Below are 24,511 nucleotides of genomic sequence, written 5' to 3'. Positions count from 1 at the left end.
CAAGTCAACAGACAAAATGAAAGTAATGCACAAATTCCTTTAAAAGCACAGTCATTTTCTTTGTGGAAGGGTGGTGGTGTTATATTACACAGAGCTCGAATATATTACAAATGATGCTGGCAAATGAGTATTTTTTTGAGATTGGTAATACTGGCAACAGATTCCCTGGCCTTAAAAATCCATGTCAATAGACCACAAGTTCAACATTCCAGATGGTGGACCAGTAACCCCTTTAAACCACGAACAGTAGAATTCAGGATTGCAACTTCTAGCTATAAACCTGAACACAAAACTAGATAACACTTCCTTAGGCAAGGACACACAAGAATCATTCAGGCTACGGTTGCAAATACTCATACAATATCTGAATTGCCATGTTGTAGAACACACTGACAGAGATGAGACTCTGTCCTTCTTCTGCGTCGACTAGTCTCTTCCAGGTTAGGTGGTTTCAGTTCACCTCATATTTTTCAAGTTTTGTTCTAAGGTTTCACAAGGTCCTCAAAGTTTGATCCAAGGCTAATTACTATGCTAAATCTATGTCTGTACAAGAGCATCTCGAAGTTTTATCTTCATCAAGCATCTGGACAGAAAATAGGTTGTGGGTCATTAAACCCCATTTCCATTATGTGTTGATGCAATATGCCAACCTAGTCTGTTAACAGTTTAAAACAGTTCTTAAAAGTTCCCATTTGCTCCATTCAATATCAATGAAGAATAACAGGTTGAGGCTACGTTTTCATATTTAAGAACTATTAGTTATGTCTACTGTATACAAAAAGGCAAACAGTGAGTGAGGCCACTAGCTCTCCTTGCCAATGGGAATCCTCTGGAATATATACATCCATGTTCGTGTGAGCAGTAACATACATGTATATAAGTTCCATGGCTGGCATTGGTTGGTCTTCTGAAGGCAGAGAGCACTAAGACAAAACAGTAAACCCATCGTTCTTTGTGCAGCCGCCCACCATCAGCTTAAGTGTGATCAAGTTATGAAACATTTGCTTTTCACAAAAAATTAGGTTCTCTGAGAAGCATGATGATCTATTTATACAATTATATTCACAGCAGTCTTGGCAAAATGACAACTAATATAGTGCTTCATTCCATTTCTCTCATTTTCTCACATAGTATCTGGAAATAACAGAACAACTCTTTACCCAAATAAATAATAATTTCTTTGAAGAGAGACACTAACCTAAAATTCTAGATATATTTATATATGTATATATATTTATATATATATCAATTTCAGGGTTTCCATTAGGGCACAACAAGCAAATATATACAGCAGTAAAATCAGAATGATAAAAATGGCTTCACAAACTTGTTGTCTTGAGTCAACAGTCAGTTAAGCATAGTGTTTCTTGTAGAAGACGGTTAAGTGCTGCAGAGTATTAAGAATAGCCATGTATCTACCAGAAGCTTAAAATTAATGTTACATTTTTTATAAACTAAAAGTGCCCCCAAAGTTTGTACAGAAATGCACATGTCCACAGTCAATATAGTAACAATTGTTCTGGTCCTCCTTTCTGGATTGTGTACAAACATGAACCTCATGAGTTCAAAATTTAACAAAGCCTGATCATATAACACAGCAAATTTCAATTTTTTATAACTTTTTAACAGTCTGCACTCGTTGGTATGCAATACAGTACATTTTGTATAAAAGTCTATAACCCTTTCATACACACAAGTATCCAAAAATTCACTGGTGCATACGTCAACTTCCGGCCAAGCTACACCATTTAGGCTTCTTTGGGCCCATAGTTAGATGTACGAAGGCTAAGTCAGAGCAATAAAATAATTTCTATGTATCAAATGTGTTTAGTCTGTAGGTTAAATCTTCTGGCAATAATAAAAAACCTATGCTTTGAATTGATGCACAGCAAATTGACTTAAAAGCACCATTTAGAGCACATGCACCCGGGCCTTTCGCACACTTTTACACAACACCAGTGCACACTCACCACATGTGCAAGAAACAAAAAGCTGTCGTTCCCTTTTTACTCATTATCTTAATAATGCAATAGAATTCAAGAAATCAATTGCCATGCAAAGCAATACTTTGACTAGGTTCTAATATTTGCATGATTTGGATTTATATAACATGAAAAAATCTAGGCTTAATATATTTTTATTTGAAATTTGGACATGGGCATTCCTTGGTGCTACACATAAATTGGCTTGTGCACCCCTGCAGGGTTTACTCGGTAAAATAACCACTCCAGGATCATCACACTGCACTGTCAAAGTAAAGATAAAAATCTGCTAGGAAGGCAATATATTAAAGTACAGATTTGTAGTCCTGAGACAAGGAAAAGTAAGTAACATGATTCTTCTAAATACAAAATAACGAGTCAAAAAATGATAGGAAGTATTTCAATTTTTCAAGTCTTAAATACTTCTTTCCCTAATCTAAAGAAACCATCAGTATATTTTACTACAGAGGATGTGAGGTCACGTTTTAAAATCATCTGACCTATTGCCAAGTCTGATGCATCACCATAACAAAAGATAGCTATGGCTATTTCATTCCTCATGATTAAAACCACCACTGTCAGACTGTGATGCAAATTAATAACCATCAATACCTTCCTACCCTCCACTTTTAAATCATTAACACTCCTAACATATAACTCCCCACATCTAAATTTGCTTCTATTCGATCAAACAAGATTCACTTCAGCCAACTTTCATATGCCAAAGAAGGCAGTCCATGAGATGTATGGCTTTTCTATTTACACACATGGGTCCTCATGTTGCATGTTCTTATCAGTCAACATCCAGTGAATATGACAAGATGGTCGAGACCACAGTCTTTGAGTAGTTAAGTGAAATACAATAATATACACAAAATTATTAACTATACATACACTGAGTGATTGATTCTGGGGCCTCAACTACTAATGTGGGATTAGCACACTTGCCTCCCTCAGGGAGTGGATATTGCAGGAGTCTTAAGAGAATAGTATAAATTAAAATGTCATGATTCTTATATACATAAAAAGAAAACATAACATAAATGTTCTTAAGAGTTGATTTTTATTCCAATAAGGAATAGCATTCAAAAACAATGCCGACTAATTGAATTACTATTTGATGCTGGGCACAAGCTCTTTACCAGGTTTGAAGTCCAATTAATAATTTTTACATGCTCTTTGATACAGCACCTACCACATAAAAAAAATACACAGAAATATACGGAAGTAAGGTCGGTAAATTCCATGCAACAAAGATCTGTTTTGCAGACCCACATACTTATTTAAATTACTCCTTCCTATTAAAATGCGTAAAATGATGATGGACCAATTGAACAAACTTCCACACAACAACAATTTGCAGCCTTTGTGGGCTGAACAAGCAATCAACACATCCCAAGGTGAATTGCAACGTCCTGAACACACGCACATACACGCACACAAACATACACACACACACTAGGGTTTTCCAAAGGGACTTACTTAAAATTAGCCTAATATATAACGTACATTTAACCATTTTCCCCACAAATGGTGTAGGAGAATCGATCAGCTAGTTATTTCCCCGCAGTTAATACCATTCGGTACTCTCAAATTTTTCTCTCTCAACATCTTAAAAGCTGTACAGAGACATTCCCTGCCCCCACTTCTAGGGAGGTAACGCTGCTACCTCGAAACCAAGGGGGGGTCGTGGAAGGGGAGAGGGGTAGGGAGGCAGTCAGTGCGCGCTCGTGAGACAGGAGGAGGGAATAATGGTGAGGAGAGAGTGTCTCGGGAGAACCAGGCCAAAGAAGCAAGAAGGAAAGGGCAGACGAACAATGGTAGGAGAGTAGTAGTGGCGGGAGCAGATGGGGGGATGCTGTAGTTGTTGGTGGTGTGTCTCGGGGGCCCTCACCATCAGGCCATGCCTGTGGGAGCCACGGCCCCGCCTCCACCGCCTGACGCTGGGTTTCCTTCCGCACTACCCGCTTCTCCCATCGAGTTGGTCTCCACTCCGGACGATGCAGTGGAGACCGATGGTCCGCCACCCGTATTTGTCGACGCCTGAGGCTGCTGGGGATTGCTGCCACTGGCTCCGGCACCACTGTCAACAGTCGCCCCAGTCCCACCCCCTCCCCCCGAGCCGGCCCCTCCACCACTGCCCCCGTCTTGTAAGTGCCTCGGGATGAGAAGCGAGTTCAAGGATGGCTGGATGCTGAGCTCTGAAAGTGGCAGCAGAGACACACTCATCATGCATAACGCCAAAATGGGTAATCTGTTGGTTAAGGTAGGTTTTAGGGGTGAGTCAGTTCAGTTCTTCTGTTCTTGGTTTCACCGGTTCTTGAGCTTAAAATCAGAATCAGAATTGAAGTAAAAAAGACTCAGTACCGAATTAATTGTGCAAAATTCAGTTCGCATGCCTTTCTTGAGCATAAGCCATGCTACACAGGTTAAACAAGGAGATGTTATGGATCCAATGGATCACTTTTTAAATAACTTGGAACCATTATTTTGGGCAGTTAGGCATTTTTCGTATTGTCAATACAAAAATCATTAATATCATTTCAAATATAAACAATGAAAATGAAACAATATTTCTGCTTGAGGCTTTTGCAGTTCTCTCCATGGTTTTTGGGCTAGCTGCATCGAACTTGTTTTGAACTGATCACACTCACACCTGATCTGAAGATGTGACCACCATAGGCCACGAAATGCCATCTGGAAAATAACTTCGACACAGCTAACCCAAAAATCATAGAGAGAACTTGATTAATAGCCTGAACCAAGAAAATATTCCTTAAACTGAACCATAATCATAATTGACAAAAAAGTGGAAAAGACCCATCTTTGGTAAGCTTTCATGGATTTATCAATGCCCTTACGCTGACATAGAAGTTTCCTTAACCATTCAGCATAATGTTAATTAATCTTCATTCACACTTTGTTTTTTTATGTCTACCTTCCCCACTAACCGACATCCCCCTTTCCCTTAGCATAAAATTTTCCATCCAAAACCTCTACCTCCTCTGTATCTACTCAATCTATTGTTTCTTCTCCTCAACCACCATCAACAGAACACCCAGGTTCCCTTTCCATCCATCTCACCTTCTCCATTCTCCTCCACACCCTCATCTCAAATATATTTCCAGCCTTTTATTGTCCTTCTTCCTCAGCACCCACACTTCCACCATGTAGTACACTACGCTTCATATCAGAAACTTGGGTGAACTATTTAATGTTACCAATTCCAAAACAAATGATACATCAATGTCATAAAAAATTTAAGAATGAACTATGGACCAGTATGGGGTGAACTTTAACAAAGTTGCCTGCAAGGGAATACAAAGGGTGTAAACCCCTGAGAGGAAAAATCACTTCTTGCCTTGGACTTGAACCAAGATTTGTGCTGATTGTTATAAATAATTAAGTCACCAAGCCATCTTCTTTCCCAGCAGAGAATTTTTGCTGCTTAAAAGGTGTAACACGGTTCAGGACATTTATAGACTAATGGCACACAGCACCAAAGTCAAATGAAGGGAAATGCCTTTTTCTCATAAAAGTTTTTGGACCCCCTTACAAATTTTAAAGCCTAGATGGGGGCATTCGTCCATCAAAAATCCTTTTATTGCAAGCTCCACTTCAGTTGTGTTCCCCAAGGACAAATGTAGAAAAAAAGTGTCATCTTTGAGGCCCTCCTCTCTAATCACTTTGTACATATCCTTTAAGACTTCTTAATGAAGATTGTTAGGTAATATTTTTGTTTCTGCTATGCCCACAAGACCTCTTTCATCTCAATATTAAAAGAGTAAAAATCTGAAAACATGAATTGATCGAAGATTGAGAAACTCATGATTCAAGGTATTGGTCCTTTATTAAAACGTAAGTATTTGTTTAAATAACATGTCAATATTTCATGAACTGATTCAGCCAAAATGACATGAGAAAGCTTTGGAATTGGGTCAAACAAGTTCACATGCAGCTTACAGCCTCAGTTTATAGTGCTTGTATCCAAATTATGACTGAATTTTTGCCAAAGTTTAAACTTTAGGGCTTGGGCAGCAGTGGTTAAAATTATCCTCTTGGAAAAAACTTCAGATCTGCAATCCTGATACCACAACCCAACTTTTCTGCACAGGGCAAATATGATCCCAAAAAATGAAGTCATTTCTCAGCACACCCTAACAGACAGGCCAATATGTGAATGGTAACTCAAGACCAAATACAGCAACCTTTCTTTACCTTTTACCGAGACAATTGGTTTGAAATAAAATAAATAAAACTTTCAAATCACCATAAAATGATGCAGGTGATTCTACCTCAATTCGACATAAAACTGTTCCAAAGCAGATTTTAAATTAATTCAAGTAAGGATTCGCTTTTCAACCAACAAAATCCTAGCAGGGGATCATATTTTGCATCATTCATTATGTTTTAATAAAATGGAAGACCATATGATCACAATTGAAGAAGGCCCTTAAAAAACTGTTCACGTAATTTTGTTTTCTCCAACATAGATAAAGGAAAAAGACGATTGCTAATGACAAATAAGAGATAGTGTGATTAGCAAAGTGAGACTAACCGTGCTCTGTGAAGTTGAAAAGTGGAGGGAGACTGCAGCCAGTGGGGAGCCTCGTGTTTGGCTGACGCAACTCATCGAAGAAGACGTGGGCACAAGCTTGGAGAGGAGTGATCCGTGATGACGGGGTGTATTCCAGCAGGCGGGACACCAAACCTATGGCTTCCGGAGGAGTTCGCGCCCGGAAGATCTTAAGGGGAAGAAGAAGAAAGAGAGTGAGTGTAAGTATGTCTCAAGTGCACCTGATTAGAAGTCACTTTCACCATGAAAATAAATACAAAATGGCAAATTATCCAATTAAAACCTAAATTAGCATCAACAAAGACAGTATGTCATTAGACTTTTAGACAAAGACAAAAACAATTTTAATGTCTTTTATCATAATTATTGCTATCAAATTAGCACAAATAAAATCTGATAACACTTAAACCTAATTAATTTCCAATTACATAACTATACTAGGAAGATTTATGCTAAAAGTGCTTTTAATTCATTGCCATAAATGTTCCTGTTGTACACAATGATTGCAATGAGTACATTCATCATATTTCTCAGGCATCAATACTCTAGAATCGTTATTCTAGGAAACGAAATTTTCCATGGTTGTTTTATTTCCCCACAATCATATCTATTGGCACTGCATTTATTTAAAGCAACAATAATTCATTAAAAACAATGAGGCTAAAATTCCTACCACTCCTAAAATGGAGTAATGGGTCACAAAAAAATGGAGAAGAAGATAGTATGGAAATGAATTAATACCAATAGATGAAAGATTGTATAGGTGATATTCCCTTAAACATATCCTAAGGTAAGCTTACAAATAAACCCTATTTCGTTAACTCTAATTAACACATTTTATTAGGCCTTGATCACTAGATGCCACTATGTAAGTTGAATATACCAACCTCCTCAAGGAAAGTATTAATATAGCGTAGTCAAAATATAAATAATATATCAGTAAAACTATGTTTTCTACAATTACTTCAAAACTTAACATTTGCAACATATTTTTTATTTTTTATTTTATTTTACTTTCAAACCACCGGATACAGCTCTTATTGGCCATTTTATACCGGGGTATTCAACAAGTGTAACAATTTTTTTAAACGTACAATAACAACCATGCCCTGGACCGGGGAAACCTACCCAGGCGGGACTCGAACCCGCGACCTCTTGTTTGGCAGGCGAGGACGTTACCCCGCCGCCACCGAAGCCGGCAAATGAATAGGTAAAAGTCTAATGAGGATTACAATTTCTCATCCAAGGCAGTAAGATACACACACTTGAGATGAAAACCTATCCTGATCAAATTAGTGCCCAGATTCAGGTTTCTAAAACTGATACACTTAGATCATCTGTGGCTAAGAAATTATTAATTCTACAATCTGGGTCTAACAATCTTAGAACACAAAACAATTACGTTCAATTCTGGAAACATTTTAACAACATTCATAAAAAAATCTTCTTGGTTTCAACTATGTAGGTAATGAATGAACTATGTACATCAGAGAGAAACCTAAACTTCTGATCTACCGCAAGGGTAAACCAACAGTCATTAATCTCCTTGATTAAGGTATAAATTAATACTTGAGAAAAAATCTATAATCAGGGTTATATTAGTGAGCAATATACACCAATAACTTTGTAGGAGCAATGCTTTAAAAGTACTCATAGAAGTTTCAATAGTGTAATAATTTGTTCAAAACAATTAATATTAAAAACATCAAATCATGAACATCATTAGAAAACAATGTATAAGCAAATACTTCTTCCACATCATGCAGACAAATTAAAAACACTGATAATCAAAACAGATCATACATTTCAAACAGACCATGAAAAATAAGATATTCTCAATACAGTCATGTACTGGGAAAAAGTATGATAGAGTCCAAATTATCACAATTGGTTTTTAACCCCCACACTGTCAAGGCTTTACCAAATTTGGTTTTCAAAAATACCGAGATTTAACCCAATGTATCACTAACTTAGGATTTTAAGGGTTAATTGTGATTACAGTACTCCCTCCATAACCTGGCACATCACTTCTACCGCCCTGACAGAAATCTGTCGTTTTTATAGAGGTAGCTAGTAAGTGGGTAGCTTGCTAGTTTCAAGTAGTCTTATTTGCAGGTGAGCCTAGTTATTGTAGTTTTACTTTACATTGACACTTCAATAGCATGTACCAACTAATTTAGAATATAATACAATATATTACATACATGTATGTATGAGATAAAACATAGCTTCTGCCACTAATATAATTAAATAGTGATTTCCAGTAACCCAGCAGTGCTCTGGTCCTCTATCTGCCAGATTACCAAGACCACTGTATATCTTAAAGAAAAATAATAATAATTGCGCCATAGCAATCAAAGTAGTCTTAGATCAAAAGGTTAAGTGGAACTCCATTTCAGAGCAATGTTTGAAGGGACTTTATACAAGGAGTAGCCAGAATAGTCAGCAGTGTGCCTTTACGGAATCACCTACAAGTGCACCAACAGAGTGAAAATTCCAGAGATGAAAAATTATCTTCCCAAAACCGGAATTTGAATGTTTTAGGCTGCTTGTATGAATTTTCAAAATGAAGTTTATTGATTTAAGCTTGGATCTTGAGTATCTCAAAACAACCTCACTTCCAGTATTGGTAAGTAATCAATAACAAGTAATTGGCTATCTTATTGGTATCGATTACTTTCGCAGTAATTTTTACTTGTAAAAGTTACTTTTTACGAGACATAATTTTTTTATTTACTCCTAATGGCGAAAGACAAATCGTTACTATAGCTGAAATCATTACTTGCTCGTAATTGACGATTACTTTTCTGATTTCAACGATTTACCAAGGCCTACTCATAACTTTGAGGCCTTGAGTACCATAATTTGCTTGTTTAGGCTCAACGACTCTTAAATTGTAGCCTACTTATGGTGAGTACCAGTGATGTCATGGCAAAATTAGCAGTGCTGGAACACACTTTCCTTGACTTTTTTTAGAAGTGAAATATGTACATATTACTGTGTGTTCTTACTATTACAAGTTATTATTAACATTTTATTGCAAATGTTTTTGTTTTGGTTACAAATTTATAAATTAGTAATTTTTAGGCATAAAATTGATAAAAGTGTTATTTGACTATTATATCTTTTGTTAACCAGAGCAGGAACGGTGTTCCAGCACCATGACACCACTGGTGAGTACAAAATATGACACAACTTGTCTTGCGTTGTGACACCAGTTATAATTGTATGTATTGCAAGTGAAATTGCAATTTCTATTACTCAATAATTCCATATTTTTACTAAAATACTCAACAGTTGCCAGGTGGTCTTTAAAGTGGACAATCTTTCAAGAAGAAATTGTAATTGTAACTGTAATTTTACTGACTACTTTTTCTCAGTATTTTTACCAACACTACTCACTTCAATAAAGAAAATGTATGCATCTAAAAATGTTGTTTTGCTCCAGTGTATTGCTACATCCTCGGAAAATATTAAAAGGCAATGGAATCACTCTAAAAATAATTCAAAACCAATTTACTACACCATCAAAATTCCATGAGTTGCACCACCACTTACTGACCCACACAACTTGGGCTGCAAGAAATACATTTTCTTAAAAATGCCTTTCTTATCCAAACTTTTCTCTATCCAAGCCTATGGATGTTTACATTTATTATAATTTATAGATTCTTAACATACAGTACTCAGATTTCCTAAATACATGCATATTAAAGTGATTTAATTTGAGGTATTATTCGAGACCTTACCACTAATAAGCCTATTTAAGATTGAGGAGAAATTTTTAAGTTTCTGAAATTGTGGCCACTCACACAGGACTGAGCAATCACAGATCAAGCCATCAATCCACTATAAGATGTGCAAACAAAAATGGATGACAATTGGCTAGTATTCTAAACCCTTAATAAAGTAAGAAACATAGAATGACCCCATCAAACACAGACAAGGACTGGGACTTCCCTGACTGCTAATTGCAGCATTAATCTTGGAAAAACCATGAACAAGTAATGTTTTCACACAGAGCTTTGCCTTGAATTGGCAATGTATGTGAACTTCAGAAATCAAGCAAGGGAATCAAGGCATGGTAGCCTAGTGAGTACAGCACTTCGTTTCTACTTGAAGGGACCTGGATTCAAATCTCGCTTTAGGCCTTTGGACAACCCCAAACAAAAATTCTTCTAGTGTGTGCAAGGGGGCCCACGGAAAGAAACTGGTCCAGTCCATTTTTCAATGCATATCTACCTTGAGTGCCATTTATCACAAGGAGCATGATCAAATTAATTAAGTGCAATTTAAGATGATATAATCAACATCCAAGTCTGCTCCTCCGCCTGACTGCCTCCATGTTAGATTTAAATTCAAGCTCACTAAATCATCTCATTAATTATCTAGTAAGAAATTCATTTTTCTACCCCCTTCCAGTTTTTTAAGCAAAAATCCAGGACATTGATCACTAATTCATGAAGTATAAATCCATGGTGTAAACAGATTACTGCCTCAAGCACAAAAAATATTTTGAGATGCATAAGTGATTCACACACTGAATGCTTATAGCGTAACGCTTCCATGGCATATTTTTTGTGAGATAGAGGTAGTGTTTTGTGGTTCTTTTTCTTAATCTTGATGCTTGTAGTGGAAGGGGGAGAAATATCTAGCCAATTAGATGACAGCAGAGAGCGACATTGAGGGTAAAGGGCAGAGGTTCCTAATGAAGACATGACAGAGGGTAAGGGTGAGAGGCTGAGGGTAAATCCAGAGTGACAGAGACGGGGAATGCTAGAGACCCTAGCATAAGGTTCATGTGGGGATGGAATCAATGAAGCAGGCAGGAAGTAGAAAAGCATCTAGCCAATCCATGAAAGAAAGGTAAAGGGGGGGGGGATTGGGATTTGCTCAATGATTTTCATCCTTTCACCCATTACATTCATTCTTACTCCATATGAACCAAACTTGAGACACAAAGAAAAATATTCAGGGAAATAGTGGCCGAGAAATGAAAGTTTCTCCTTGGAAGCTAATTTTGGGAGGATAGATTGATTCAACATTTGGCACAAATTTGTTTCCAAGAGCAAAGCCAACGGAAATTACTTTGAAACAATTGCTTCCATCCAATAAAGATACCCCACCATTGAGGATGACTTTGAATGAACTGATCAAAACAGGAGCCATGAGGCAAAATTTTACTGTGAATTACATAAGCGGTACTTCAATTAATTCACATTACCTAGCTGTTTGTCAACGACTGCTCCCAACTTAAAATCAGGTGGTATTTCAAATTACTGAATAAGTTAACTCACACGCAATTGATTCCATGACAAAACTTCTAATTAAAATAGAGAAAGCAACTTATGCTCGAAAAATCGTTTCAACCTGGGTTGTACACCAGTTATTCTGGTACCACTTCTTTTTGGCTTTGGTATCAATACTGATTCTAACCCCAAAAAGCAGTGGAGCCAAGACACAAATACCCAAACCGACCCATCCCTTCTCTATATATATGTAATGCTAAATGTGATTGAAGCTTCAGTAACTAACGCCAAATGGAAAAGTGAAGATATTTAATTTTGCACACACAATGATAGCCAACATTTTGTCTTTACTTCCAAACAGATTCAGTTTCCTATGCATCTTCCTTTTGCAATGACTGTCAACAAAGTTTAAATACAGTTACTATGCTTTGACAGAATAAATTTAGAATTTCCAGATAACTTAATTATTTTAATATTAATTATTAATAATATTAAATCCTTTGAATTCAGATTTTTAATTGCACACAATGTAGGCATAGCACGGAGTATGCACAATCAGGTAATGCTTTTACATCAAATAAAAGTGATGCTTCGAAAAGGAGCTAAATAATATTTATTACACATGCTCAAAAAAAATGATACGTAAAAATGCTTTGGGCACTATAGAAGTTGTAAACCAATGAGTGAACAACCATTCAGCTTGATCATAACTTGAGCAAGAAAAGCCTTAAAGGTTACTGGACACTAATTGTATTAAAAATGAAGCCGCTTAAATTGTGAGTAGCTAGTTCAAGAAAGAGTATACTAATTAATTAACATACAATAACACCAAATTATATGTGCAATACTAAAAACTTATGTCATTTTTCTATTGGTCAACATTAAGTTACATCAGCTATTGGAAGTTCAAAGTATAAAGTTCAATTTTACTGTAAGCCCATTCAATTAGACAATGAGTAAAATTGTCAACAGCACTTGTAAATCATGTGAAATCCTGTTTATACCTGTATAAACAGTAATTCTTTAATAAATAAGTCCAAAACAATTTCCCATTTTCAATTCCCCAGATTTGTTTGAAACGTGGGGACCAATTACCCAAAAGCACACCCGGTGGGAAAAACGAGAATTATTCCTTTTAACTATACCCCAAGAAAAACTAAAATTGTACTAAATCTGTGCTACTCCTTATCCAAATACTTACCAGAATAAAAAAATTATTAAAATTATTAAGTGATATCTCATGGTACATAAATTTATAACTGCTGTTGTATTTTCACAACCTTATGAATATCCTCTCTAAAAGTACTGGAGAACCAAGGTAATGCCTTTTGGTCCTTGGTTCAATGAAAGGAAAATCCTGATGATCACCTCCTCGTGGTAGAGAGGGGGCAACGTTATTAAAAACGGCTAACGACACAGGGACCGAGTATCTCCCGGGATAAGGAGACCCCCCCTGTCAAAGCCAACAACCTCTGTAGAGGATGGATGAGCGGACAGGGGTTAGGGTACCCTCTTGCCCTTGGAATGGGAAATCGTTCCAAAAGGCGGATGAACTCACAAGGTCAACGGCATAGGATGCGGAAGGCAAGGGGAAACCACCGCATTAAAGACCCTTACGGTATCCCTAGTCCCACTGGACTACAATGAAAGCATGGTGATTCCTGAGAATAAGAAATATTCCGGAGTAATATGCCCACATTCGGATCTCCGGGTGGGCACTATCCCAGGAGAACTGTGTGGTTTGAAAGAGAAGAGAAAGAAGAAGGGAAAGGTAACATCAGCATTGAGAATAGGAACATGGAATGTCAGAACAATGAATAGGAAAGGGAAGTTGGAAAATGTGAAGAAAGAAATGGTGAGACACAACATCAGTATTCTAGGATTAAGTGAAGTAAGATGGGAAGGAGAAGGAGAATTTGATTCAGGAGATTATAAGATTATTTATAAGGGAGGGGAATCTAAGGAAAATGGAGTCGGGTTGATATACAGAAAGAATTTGGAGAGAAATATAACTAAAGTTATGCCAGTAAGCGATAGAGTAGTGGCTATCAAGATACTGAGTAAGCCAGTAGATACATTAATTATCCAAGTGTACTTGCCAACATCAGATGCAGAAGAAGAAGAGATTGAACGGATATATGAGCAAATAGAGGAAGTATTTGAAGAAAATGGAAAAGGCAAAGTAAGAACTATAATGATGGGAGATTGGAACAGTGTAGTGGGGAATGGAAGAAGGACGAATGTAGTTGGAGATTATGGACTTGGAAGTAGAAATGAAAGAGGAGAAAAATTGATAAATTTTTGTGAACGCTTGGAGTTATGGATTGCAAATACTTGGTTTAAAAATCATAAAAGAAGGTTGTACACGTGGAAAGCACCTGGAGATATTTCAAGATATCAGATAGATTTTATTATTGTCAATCAAAGGTTTAAGAATAGTGTTAAAATGGCAAAAACCTACCCAGGAGCAGATGCTGACTCTGACCACAATCTTCTAGTTACTGATATAAGAACACGACTGAAGCTTGTTAAGAAAGGGAGGTTGATAAGGAAATGGGATGTAATAAAGCTGAAAAATGAGAAGAATGAAGCATATAATAAAAATGTTGAGAAAAAATTGGAAGATGTAAGACAAAGTAATGAGGTATCAGAGGAATGGAATAATATTAGGGATGTAATATGGGAAGTCTTAGAAGAGGAAGTTGGTGTTGTACAAAAGGAAAGAAATAGGAAGGAATGGATCACTCAGAGCATGATAGATAAAATGGAGGAAAGGAGAAAGTGGAAAAATGTTCACACTGAAGAAGGAAAAGGGCAATATAGGAAACTTAACAATGAACTACGAAGATTAACTGATAAGGCAAGAGAGGAGTGGATGGAGAGAGAATGCGAAAAGATGGAAGTCCTAGAAGAACAAGAGAGATTGGAAGAAATGTATAAAACAGCTAAAAAGTTCACAAAAAGAGAGCCAAAGAAAATAAGTAAACAAGGAATGTTAAATAAATACGGAAAGATAACAACAGGTGTTGAGGAAAACAAAAACATATGGAAAGAATATGTGAAAGAACTATATGATAGTAAAGATGATCATTCTGAGATGGAGCTGGAAGAGGAATGGGAATGTGAAGAGGTGAATAGAGGACCAAACATACTGAGAAGAGAAGTGGAAAAGGCAATCAAGGATCTCAAGGAAAGGAAAGCAATGGGATGCGATAGAATACCATCAGAAGCATTAAAGAACCTAGGTAACAGTGCAATGAGTCGATTAACAAATTTAATCAATAGGATATATGATACCGGGAGCTGGCCTGATGATCTACTTAAAACTATTCTAATACCAATACCAAAGAAATGTAATGCCAAAGAATGTAAAGACTATAGGACAATTAGTCTTATATGCCATGTTACCAAAGTAATTACAAGGATTATATTAAAAAGAATCGAAGGAAGAATTAAAGAAAATATGGGAGAAGATCAATTTGGATTTAGAAAGGGTAAAGGGACTCGTGATGCAATAGGATGCTTGAGAATGATAGGAGAAAGAATGATGGAAGTGAATAGAGATTTGTACATTTGCTTTATTGATTGGGAAAAGGCATTTGATAAGGTTAATTGGAATGTGTTATTGAAAATTTTGAAAGACATTGGCATTGATTGGAAAGATAGGAGATTAATAAAGGAGATGTATTGTAGGCAGGTAGTAGTTATAAAAATTGGGGATGATGAAACAGAAGAAATTGGCATAGGAAGAGGAGTGAGGCAAGGGTGCTGCCTTTCTCCAGAGCTCTTCAATGTTTATGCAGAAAAAATGATGGAGAAAGCTTTAGAAAAAGCTAGAGGAGTTGTAATAGGAGGAGAAAGAATAAAAACAATTAAATATGCAGATGATCAGGCAGTGCTGGCAGAAAGTGAAGAAGATTTACAACAAGTGATGGATGATATAATGGATGTGGGGAGGGAATTTGGAATGAACTTAAACATAAATAAAACCAAGGTGATGAGAATCAGCAGAAAAGAAGGTTGTGTTTGTATATCCTTAGAAGGAAATATCATACAGCAAGTACAGACTTTCCAATATTTGGGAAGTCTGGTAAGATGGAATGGAAGTTGTACTGAGGAAATAAGAAGAAGGATATCAATAGGTAAAGGAGCGTATGGAAAGGTAAAAGCATTGTTAACAGTAAAAAGAATTCCAATAGAGATGAGGAAGAGGTTTATGAAATGTTTTGTGTGGAGTGTAGTGTTGTACGGATGTGAATCATGGACTGTTAAAAAGAAGGAGGAGAGATATTTAGAAAGTTTTGAAATGTGGGTATGGAGACGAATGTTGAAAGTGAAGTGGACTGACAGAGTGAAGAATGAGGAAGTTCTAAGAAGAATAGGCGAGGAAAGAAAATTAATACATATGATTCATAAGAGGAAGGCAAGTTGGTTAGGGCATATATTAAGAAGGAATTGTTTGGAACGGAGAATAATAGAAGGGAAGATAGAAGGAAAGAGAGGAAGAGGAAGAAGGAGGATGGGAATGTTGGATGATATAAGAAGAGGAAGAAAATACAAAGACCTAAAGGAGGATGCTCAGGATAGAGAAAGATGGAGAGAAGTCCAGTGGAAACCTGTCTAAGGACAGTAATCACTGATGATGATGATGATGAATATTTGGCTGTCCTTGACCAAACAAATGTCTATTACATAATCTAATATGTATGCCATGCATGTAATGCTTGTATGCTTTGCACAATTTTTCTTCCTATTATAACTAACCACTATTAACCTGTCTTATGTCCCCATGTAGACCAACAGGGCCAATTAAGTTTTATTTTTATTTACTTTCATTACACCTTGTCATCCTGCATGGAATGCATCATAATGCCCACCTTGCCACTTGAACGCAGTTACGCCGCCAGCATTTGACAATAGTTAGTTTCCATCCTTTTACTATTCTTTTGGAGGTTTACCCAGGCCATAATTTTCACAACATTACCATGGATTACCTGACTTTATGACCCCTGAATAAGTATTTAGTGCATCATAAATGTATAGCCTCATGTTTCATCCACTAAAATTTAGTATAGGTCATATGATGAGTTTTTAATCATAGCAAACTGATTTTATTAAGCAAAGATATCTGATATGATAGAAATAAACTGACTTCAAACCTGATAAGACAGAATGTATTCATTACGTCCCATATACATAGAATAAGTTCTTAAATCTTAGGCAAAGATTAGGATTTTAAAAGTTGCTGTTCAGTGTTATAAGGTCAGTCTTTAAGATAACCAATTTCAAACTTGAGCTCTTCTTGAAATTCACCACAAATTATGAAATATTTGAACGTAAAACTGTGGGTTGCAGTGTCGCAGCGAAGGGGGTTTTATGGGGGATAACCCCCCCTCTGAGCTCAGAGAAATTTTTAAGTTTAATCCATTTTACTTAATTGGATAAGTATAACTTATAGCATGGTGTTAGGATTAATCAAATATCCCTCAGAAAGCCGTAAAACTAGCCATTTTGAACCATTATTCTTAAAAAAAATTCTGGAGGACGGCCCCCACAACTCCTGCTTACCCTGGCGGGTATCCAATACCCCCACACTCCTAAGTATTACTTACGCCTAAAACCCCCCTAGCCTTAATTCTTAGCTGTGCCCCTGGTGGGTTGCATGGGTCATTCATGGCTCAATTCAACAAACATGTTACCAATTGATTCTCAGATTTTGATAAACATTACTGTATGGTTGTAAATTCACCACAAACTAAAAATCCCATAACCGGTTAACGATTCCAAAAAATGTTTAAGCTTATATTCTAATGTCTTCTGCATTTTTGTAAAAAAGTGTCTTAACCCTTCAATGGCTGACATGCCATTGTGGGCACAGTAGTAACGGTCCACAGAAATTGTTACAGCATCTTAAAAACGAATTTGAAGAATATTCAGATGCTACAACATTAGTACATAATAACTAGCTATTTTCCCTTTGTAGTTACAGATATCTATTTGAATTCTAGTCAGTAAAATGGTATCATGGGTCATCAGTCATCCTGCCCTAGCAGAAAAAAGAGGAATCTTAGTTTAGCATCTTTCAAAATCACACATCGTTTCCTATTTATAATCAACAACTTACAATGACTTACGGCTTATTTTTATGAATGTTCTCATAATTATTACATACATTTGAAATTTTGATATCTTTCATAGGGAGCAGAATTTTTGCAATAATGTTCTGGTGATTTCACATAGGTACAAAAGCCCATGACCTAAAGGTATTGTAAATTTACGTCAAAAAGTGTTATTAATGGTTTATTTATGCCTAAGATAAGGTGCTTGAAATTGCTTCAATATCAAAATTATATTTTTCACTCTTTTATCAGGTTATAGATTATTTACTGGGTGAAATACAGAGCTTAAGGTCACTAACACTATTTTTGTTTTCCGACAAACTGTGAAAAACTGTTTTTGGTCTTGTCCTCAGAGTGTAACATGAACTATTTTAGACAAAAAGTGCCTAATTTTTCCAATAAAGGTCAATCCCTCCAAGTAATTTGACAACAGTCAGTCATTGGGACAATGGGAAAGCATGAATTGATTCAAAGCAGTCTTCAGGGCTCAGCTGCAGTATTGATATGCATTTCAGCTCAGCTACTGCTAGCATGGCAATTGCAAATAGCAAAGAGCACATTTGCCTGTTAAAAGATAGAACTTCTGTAACTATGTGTTTTTGGTGAAAGGAAACCCACTAAATTGAGTAATAAAAACCCATAAGTAATGTTTCAAACATTTTTGATACATGGCACTAAATATTTTTGGAAAGGGTGAGTACTCCGCTCAAGACACTCATAGTTTAACGAGACTAAAATAAAAGCTGCACCTGAGAGCATTCTGGATTTTATCACATTTTGAATAATAAGATGTTTATTCATAGGAGAGGCAAAGATGACACACTTCGCTATTATTTTCAAAACGATAATTTTTTCCACAAAATTAAGTAAATTATTGGCTTAGTTATTTTTCAACTAAATTACATTAAAAAATGTGGATGCATTGGAAAATTATAATACAACCATGTGCATTTTTTCTGACAATTTTTTGATTTTGAATTATCACTGATAAGGGTTTCCAAGATTAATATTTCAATGATAGAGTTACTCATCAAAGGTTTTAAATGCAGTACTTGGCTCCAAGCTTGAAAATATTTTACAAATATTATTTGCAGAGTAAGACAGCAACGTTTTAAAAGCCAATTTTACTATGGATGCAATATTCTAAATTACTATATCACACAGCCTGAGGTAACAAAACAGTATGCATTCCCTATAGATCTGATCTTACTATTGATCAGAAGGTTATCACATGTGTGGCTGCTAACGATCATACCCATAAAATTCAATAATCCAAGCAAATTTGGACAATCTGTCACATATTTGACCTAGTTTTAACCTTATCTTACCACACTAAAAAGGCAAATACAAACATAAAGCTTATTAGGGACAAATACCCACAATGAGTAAAACTTAGCAGCGAAGTACACTCCACCATCTAATTACATGGAAACTAACTAAATCTAACTCAAACTGCACTCACTCATCAAGACAGCACATCTGATGATGACATAATAGTGTTAGAGTACATTTTGATGACATAAAATTACGGACAATACAAAATGGCAAAATTCCACCACATATTGCACGACACTAGGGCTGTGCAACCAACTAGAGTCGAGTTGAAGAAGAAAGCTCGGACTATCATGTGTCAAAACTTTCAGTTCCAGCTGCGTCTTTTATAAGTAGTATAACAGTTTTTTCTTTAAAAAGATTTTTACCCACAATGTATTTTTGAATAATGAGCTATGTACTCGGAAATTTTAAATTGAATCATTAGGTTGGGTTTAAATAAATAAATCGGCATTTCTTACTAAAGTAATTTCTTTCACCAGTTCCGTCGCTACGGATGACAATTCGAGACAATTATCTCCACTTGACAAGAAAAAGTTATAGCACAATGGCACAAAATTGGAAACAACTCATGTTCAACCAAAAATATAGAATTGAACATTTGGGATTGCATTAACGGAAATATGGTTCATTAAACATATGGTTTGGATAATGACATCACATCTACATAACTATGTACAGTGCAACCTCGATATAACGACACCCCACGGTGCACTAATAAACACTCGCTATAGCGAATTGTCGCTTTACCGGAGGTGAAGCAAATAATAGCCAATAAACCTGTTGCGAACAGATATACAGGAACAGGAGTGGTGCGGCGACAGATAAACATCTATCCGATAAACGCAAGCATAAATCCAGACGAAAGGCGATGTTTTTTTGCATCACTAAATTTCCTTACTCAAATAACGACTAACTATTCAAACAATTTATAAGCGCCGCACTGAATAAAAATCATGCAAAGCATTGTTTCATCAATATTTATATTTATCGAACGACAGTTTACTACATAAATTAGGGACTGAGCACTCCATTAACTTCATTTCTAACAGATCGCTAGCAGTTACAGAGGTTAAGGAGTCGTCTTCCGGCGGTGAAACCCTCGCTATGGCGAGAGCCAACGCCGAAAGGGTCTCGTAAAAACGAATTTTTTAACACTCTTATTATAGGGTCAATTGACGGTGCATCGGCTATCTCTCGTAATAGCGAAAGTGTCGCTATAGCCCGTACTCGCTTTAACGAGGTTCCACTGTATTTGTATAGGATTTATAATTTGCAGTCAACAGTGATAGAGGAGAGTAGAGAGTTGAAAAATGGTTGTATTTTTCCATCCCACTTCAAAAATATGAATAATAACAGGAATACGAATTCTAGGTTTCAAAATGCAGACAATTTAACAACAACACAAACTATGCACAAACACGTAGTGCTCTTATCTCAATTCAAAATTATTCTTTGAAAAGGTGCTAAATAATATTTGCTGCACATGCTTGACAAAAAATGAAATGTAAAAATGATTTGGGCACTCTTAAATTTGAAAAACCTGTGAGTAAGCTTATTCCACTTGATCATAACTTGAACAAGAAAAGCCTATAAAATTTTAAGCTGCATAAAGTGTGAGTAGCTAACTCAAGAAAGAGAATACTGACTAATAACATACAATAACACTAAATTATAATAGCAATTATACAAACTTATGCTGTTTTGGTGAATGAAGGCAATTACTGCTGCCAGTGAAATTTAGTCAAAAAGGACCCATTTGCACCATTGTAATATACAGTGTTGTCTTTCATTTACAAAAACCTATGTCTACATAGGGCTAAACTTTTATGCTCTACAATCATCTCACCACATTATTTTCAAAACACTTCAAGCTTTGCCGAATTTAATACTAAATTAATATGTTGCTTCCATTAGTTGTATTGATGATGATTAGGAAATTAATTTGGAATTAAATTAGATAAAAGGAAACAATTTTTTGCTAAAAGATAAAAAATATAGCATTTGATTTAGACTTCACTCAAAACTCATAACCCTTTAGGCACTCTCAGCACTCTGTTCTAGACTAACTCGAGTAACTTGAGTTTTCATTCCACTGGAATTCGTCTTGAGTTAGCTCAACTCAATTCTAGCAGAAAATTTGCTCTTTGCACAGTTCTACCTCACACGCTTAGTTACCAGGTACAACGAGACACAATCTATTTCCTCGTCTAATGACTAAAACATGGATTGACAAGCATATTCAACTCAAAAGGAAACAGACAAGATTAGAGCATCAAATTTTCTCCTCTTTAAGAATGCTTCTTCATGGTCTTTCACAACATAAATGCACTGGAGGTGCACGTCTATTGATTAGATGCACACAAGCCAGTTGTATTGAACTCATTTTGCATGACATTGACAATGGCATACCCTGTTTATATCTTTAGTTAAGCTGTCATTTTCACTAAGACACCGAAAGTAAAAAAAAGCTTCATTAGGACAGGTGTCTTCTTATGGGAAGGCAAACAGCAAAAAGACTTTAACACCTTTCCTAGACTAAATTGTGACCAAAGCCAATTTCTTCCAGATATTATATTGCCAATGTTCAGCAAAACAAGAATAAGAAAGTGTTAGCATACAACCACGGACATTAAAGCAAACTTGTGATCATTAAATCAACAAATTTAAAAAGTGTTTCATTAGAATCACACAATCCTGTGGCAATGAATTTATTAGATAAGGCAGGAGGAGCAGTTAATATGTGAAAGACTCAAGAGCATTCCCATACTTACTCTAATTTTCTGATGCTCAGTAGTACTTTTTGGTACTGAGATACGTTGAAGCATAAACTGGAAGGAAAACGCTTTAGTCACCTTATTTAAGATTTAAATGAGGGCTAAAGACATCTTACTCATTCCCATCACACACAATCAAATTGCCAAATGTTTATCTTCAACATAATCATGAAAGTCATCTGGCAAAGCTGATATATATGTATTGATATTTGAGTTGCATTTTCTAAGTTCCTTTTTTCACAGAAGTAAGAGTCCTTAACCATAATATAACACCTCAGAATGTGTGACATAATGATTATTCTCCACCAAATGGTAAACTTAATTTCTCAGTTAGGATGCTACAAAAGAGCAATATTCTAAAATCCTATAAAATCCAATATACTTGAGCAATAACTCACCTGTTGCCAAGGATGTGATTTGATTTGAGGGAACTTGAACTCTGTGTAATTTGGATTCATTTCTCGTATTTGCTCTCTAGTAGGTGTTCCCAATACTTTGATTATTTCAACAAGTTGGTCAACTCCTGAGTCGCCTGGAAATATGGGCTGGCCCATCAGCAACTCAGCCAATACACAACCAGCACTCCACACATCTGAAAAATAAATTGTCAGATTAAGGCTAAAACACTCATTTGTGAATGCTTGAGAAGTAACACTGATGAGAAACATATAACATGGAAGTGGAGGAGCACCATAATCTATCATTACACAATAAAAATACTTTTATAATAGAGACATCAAGTTCCAAATGTGATGAACATTAGCATACATAATTGCCATTTTGGAATATGATATTTCATGAATTCAAAAACACAAGAGCATTAGTCAGATAAAAACATTCCACTGAAAGCAGACCACAGCACGAAGTTAAAAGAATATATCCTGAAATTTCCACAAGTAAGAAGAGACATTATGATTCAGAGCATAAGACAATCCTAAGAGTGCAGAGATAAAAGAAATGATGTTACTTAATTTAATTTTAAAAAATCAGAAATATTGTTTCAATATTTAATCAGGGAATATTATTCACAAAAATAATACAAATTCTATACTTGAATTAATGTTAACACTAATTTAATTTAAAATAGTCAATTGCACTGCAGTATACAAGGACCTCATTAATGATCTCCTGTTTTCCTGACAAATAACATGAAAGAAATTCCCTCATTCTCGCTATTGAACAAGAAAATTAAAGGTAACCAAAGTTCAGGGCTCCCATTATTAAATTTTACCACCTATTCATGATGCAAAAGGCCAGAGAAGTAAGGAAAGCATTTTTCTCTGAAAGTATGTGACACTAAACGATTACATAGCTCAAATAAATGGGCATCATTTAAATACCAACTTTCCAAGCAAAATTTTATCATACAACTTAAATATTAACTTGTCATCTCCTCCAGTTCAGAGAAAAATTTTCTCTATCTAGGCATAGACCATGTAAGTAAGGGTTACTTATATACCTGACTAAACAAGAAACCCTGACTTGAACACTAAAGACATCAACAATTGACTTTAACTAAGTAAAAATTAGATATCAGCATGCAGTGATTTAGACAGCACCAACACACTAGGATATAAACGTCCTAAGTGAAATAATTTCTCCCCATTCCACCATCTGGCCTTCCGGCTAAAGCCAATACATACCTATCTTCTCATTTTCTTACTGACAAAAATCATTTTCAAAGGCTATTTACATGGTGAAAGATTTTGTACAAACAGATGAATGTAAGACTGAATACTTCAGTGAAAAAAAATTAGAACAGGTCCTAGTTGGCCTTCAGTAATTAATACCATATGATTTCTAACAAAATGCAAATTGTGGTACAAAAAGGTACAAGGAGGAGTTTATATAAATAAATGGCATTATAAAATGGCCTTAACACATAAGCCACCAAAATGGATATTACATAAACACTCAGAAAAAAATAAGGGCAGCTTACCTATTTTTGTGGAATAATCAATAGCACCAAATATGAGTTCTGGAGCACGATAGTATCGAGAGCAAATGTATGCCACATTTGGCTCTCCTTTAACAAGATGCTTGGCACTGCCGAAGTCACAAAGCTTCAAAACTCCAGTCTCTGGGTCAAGAAGCAAATTTTGTGGTTTTATATCCCGGTGGCAAATACCTAATGAGTGGATATAGGCCAAACTCCGGAACAATTGGTAAATGTACAGCTGTAAAAAAAAATTATAGGCATTTTTTCAGAACTAAAATATTTTTGTTTCATTTTCTAGTGAACACAACAAATAAGCTATGGCTTTGAAAGCGTTTTACTCATAACACACTATGAATAATTAGCAGAAAAATCACTTTCACCATTAAGTTAAATTTGCTGGCACAAATGCCAGTCAATAATGAAAATTCATTACAGAAAATGAAACTGCTAATTGAGAGGTCCTAGATATTATTCATCCAACTCTGTAAATAGTTACTAATGTCTAGTGCCCCAAAAACAGCGTATGCCTTGGATTCA

The 24,511-nt window shown here is 35.8% G+C and overlaps 1 protein-coding gene across 11 annotated transcripts in view; it reads right to left on the bottom strand.

The window, feature by feature from the left end:
- Window positions 1-34: 34 nt before the first annotated feature.
- The window catches only part of LOC124154448 (glycogen synthase kinase-3 beta), a 114,693-nt gene continuing 90,216 nt past the window's right edge, over window positions 35-24,511 (bottom strand). For 6 of the 11 annotated variants that reach the window (XM_046528180.1, XM_046528182.1, XM_046528175.1 and 3 more), the window contains 5 exons: window positions 23,975-24,212; window positions 22,434-22,627; window positions 22,033-22,089; window positions 6,541-6,727; window positions 35-4,183 (listed from right to left, as the gene is read on the bottom strand). In XM_046528180.1, the coding sequence (XP_046384136.1) occupies window positions 3,879-4,183; window positions 6,541-6,727; window positions 22,033-22,089; window positions 22,434-22,627; window positions 23,975-24,212 (981 nt within the window). In that variant the 3' untranslated portion in view covers window positions 35-3,878. The remainder of the gene's footprint in view (window positions 4,184-6,540; window positions 6,728-22,032; window positions 22,090-22,433; window positions 22,628-23,974; window positions 24,213-24,511) is intronic. The other 5 variants (XM_046528185.1, XM_046528186.1, XM_046528178.1 and 2 more) reach the window with 2 other exon arrangements.

Source organism: Ischnura elegans, chromosome 2 (assembly GCF_921293095.1).
Source record: "Ischnura elegans chromosome 2, ioIscEleg1.1, whole genome shotgun sequence".
Taxonomy (NCBI): Eukaryota; Metazoa; Arthropoda; class Insecta; order Odonata; family Coenagrionidae; genus Ischnura; species Ischnura elegans.
This window is presented reverse-complemented; position numbering and strand designations above follow the sequence as displayed.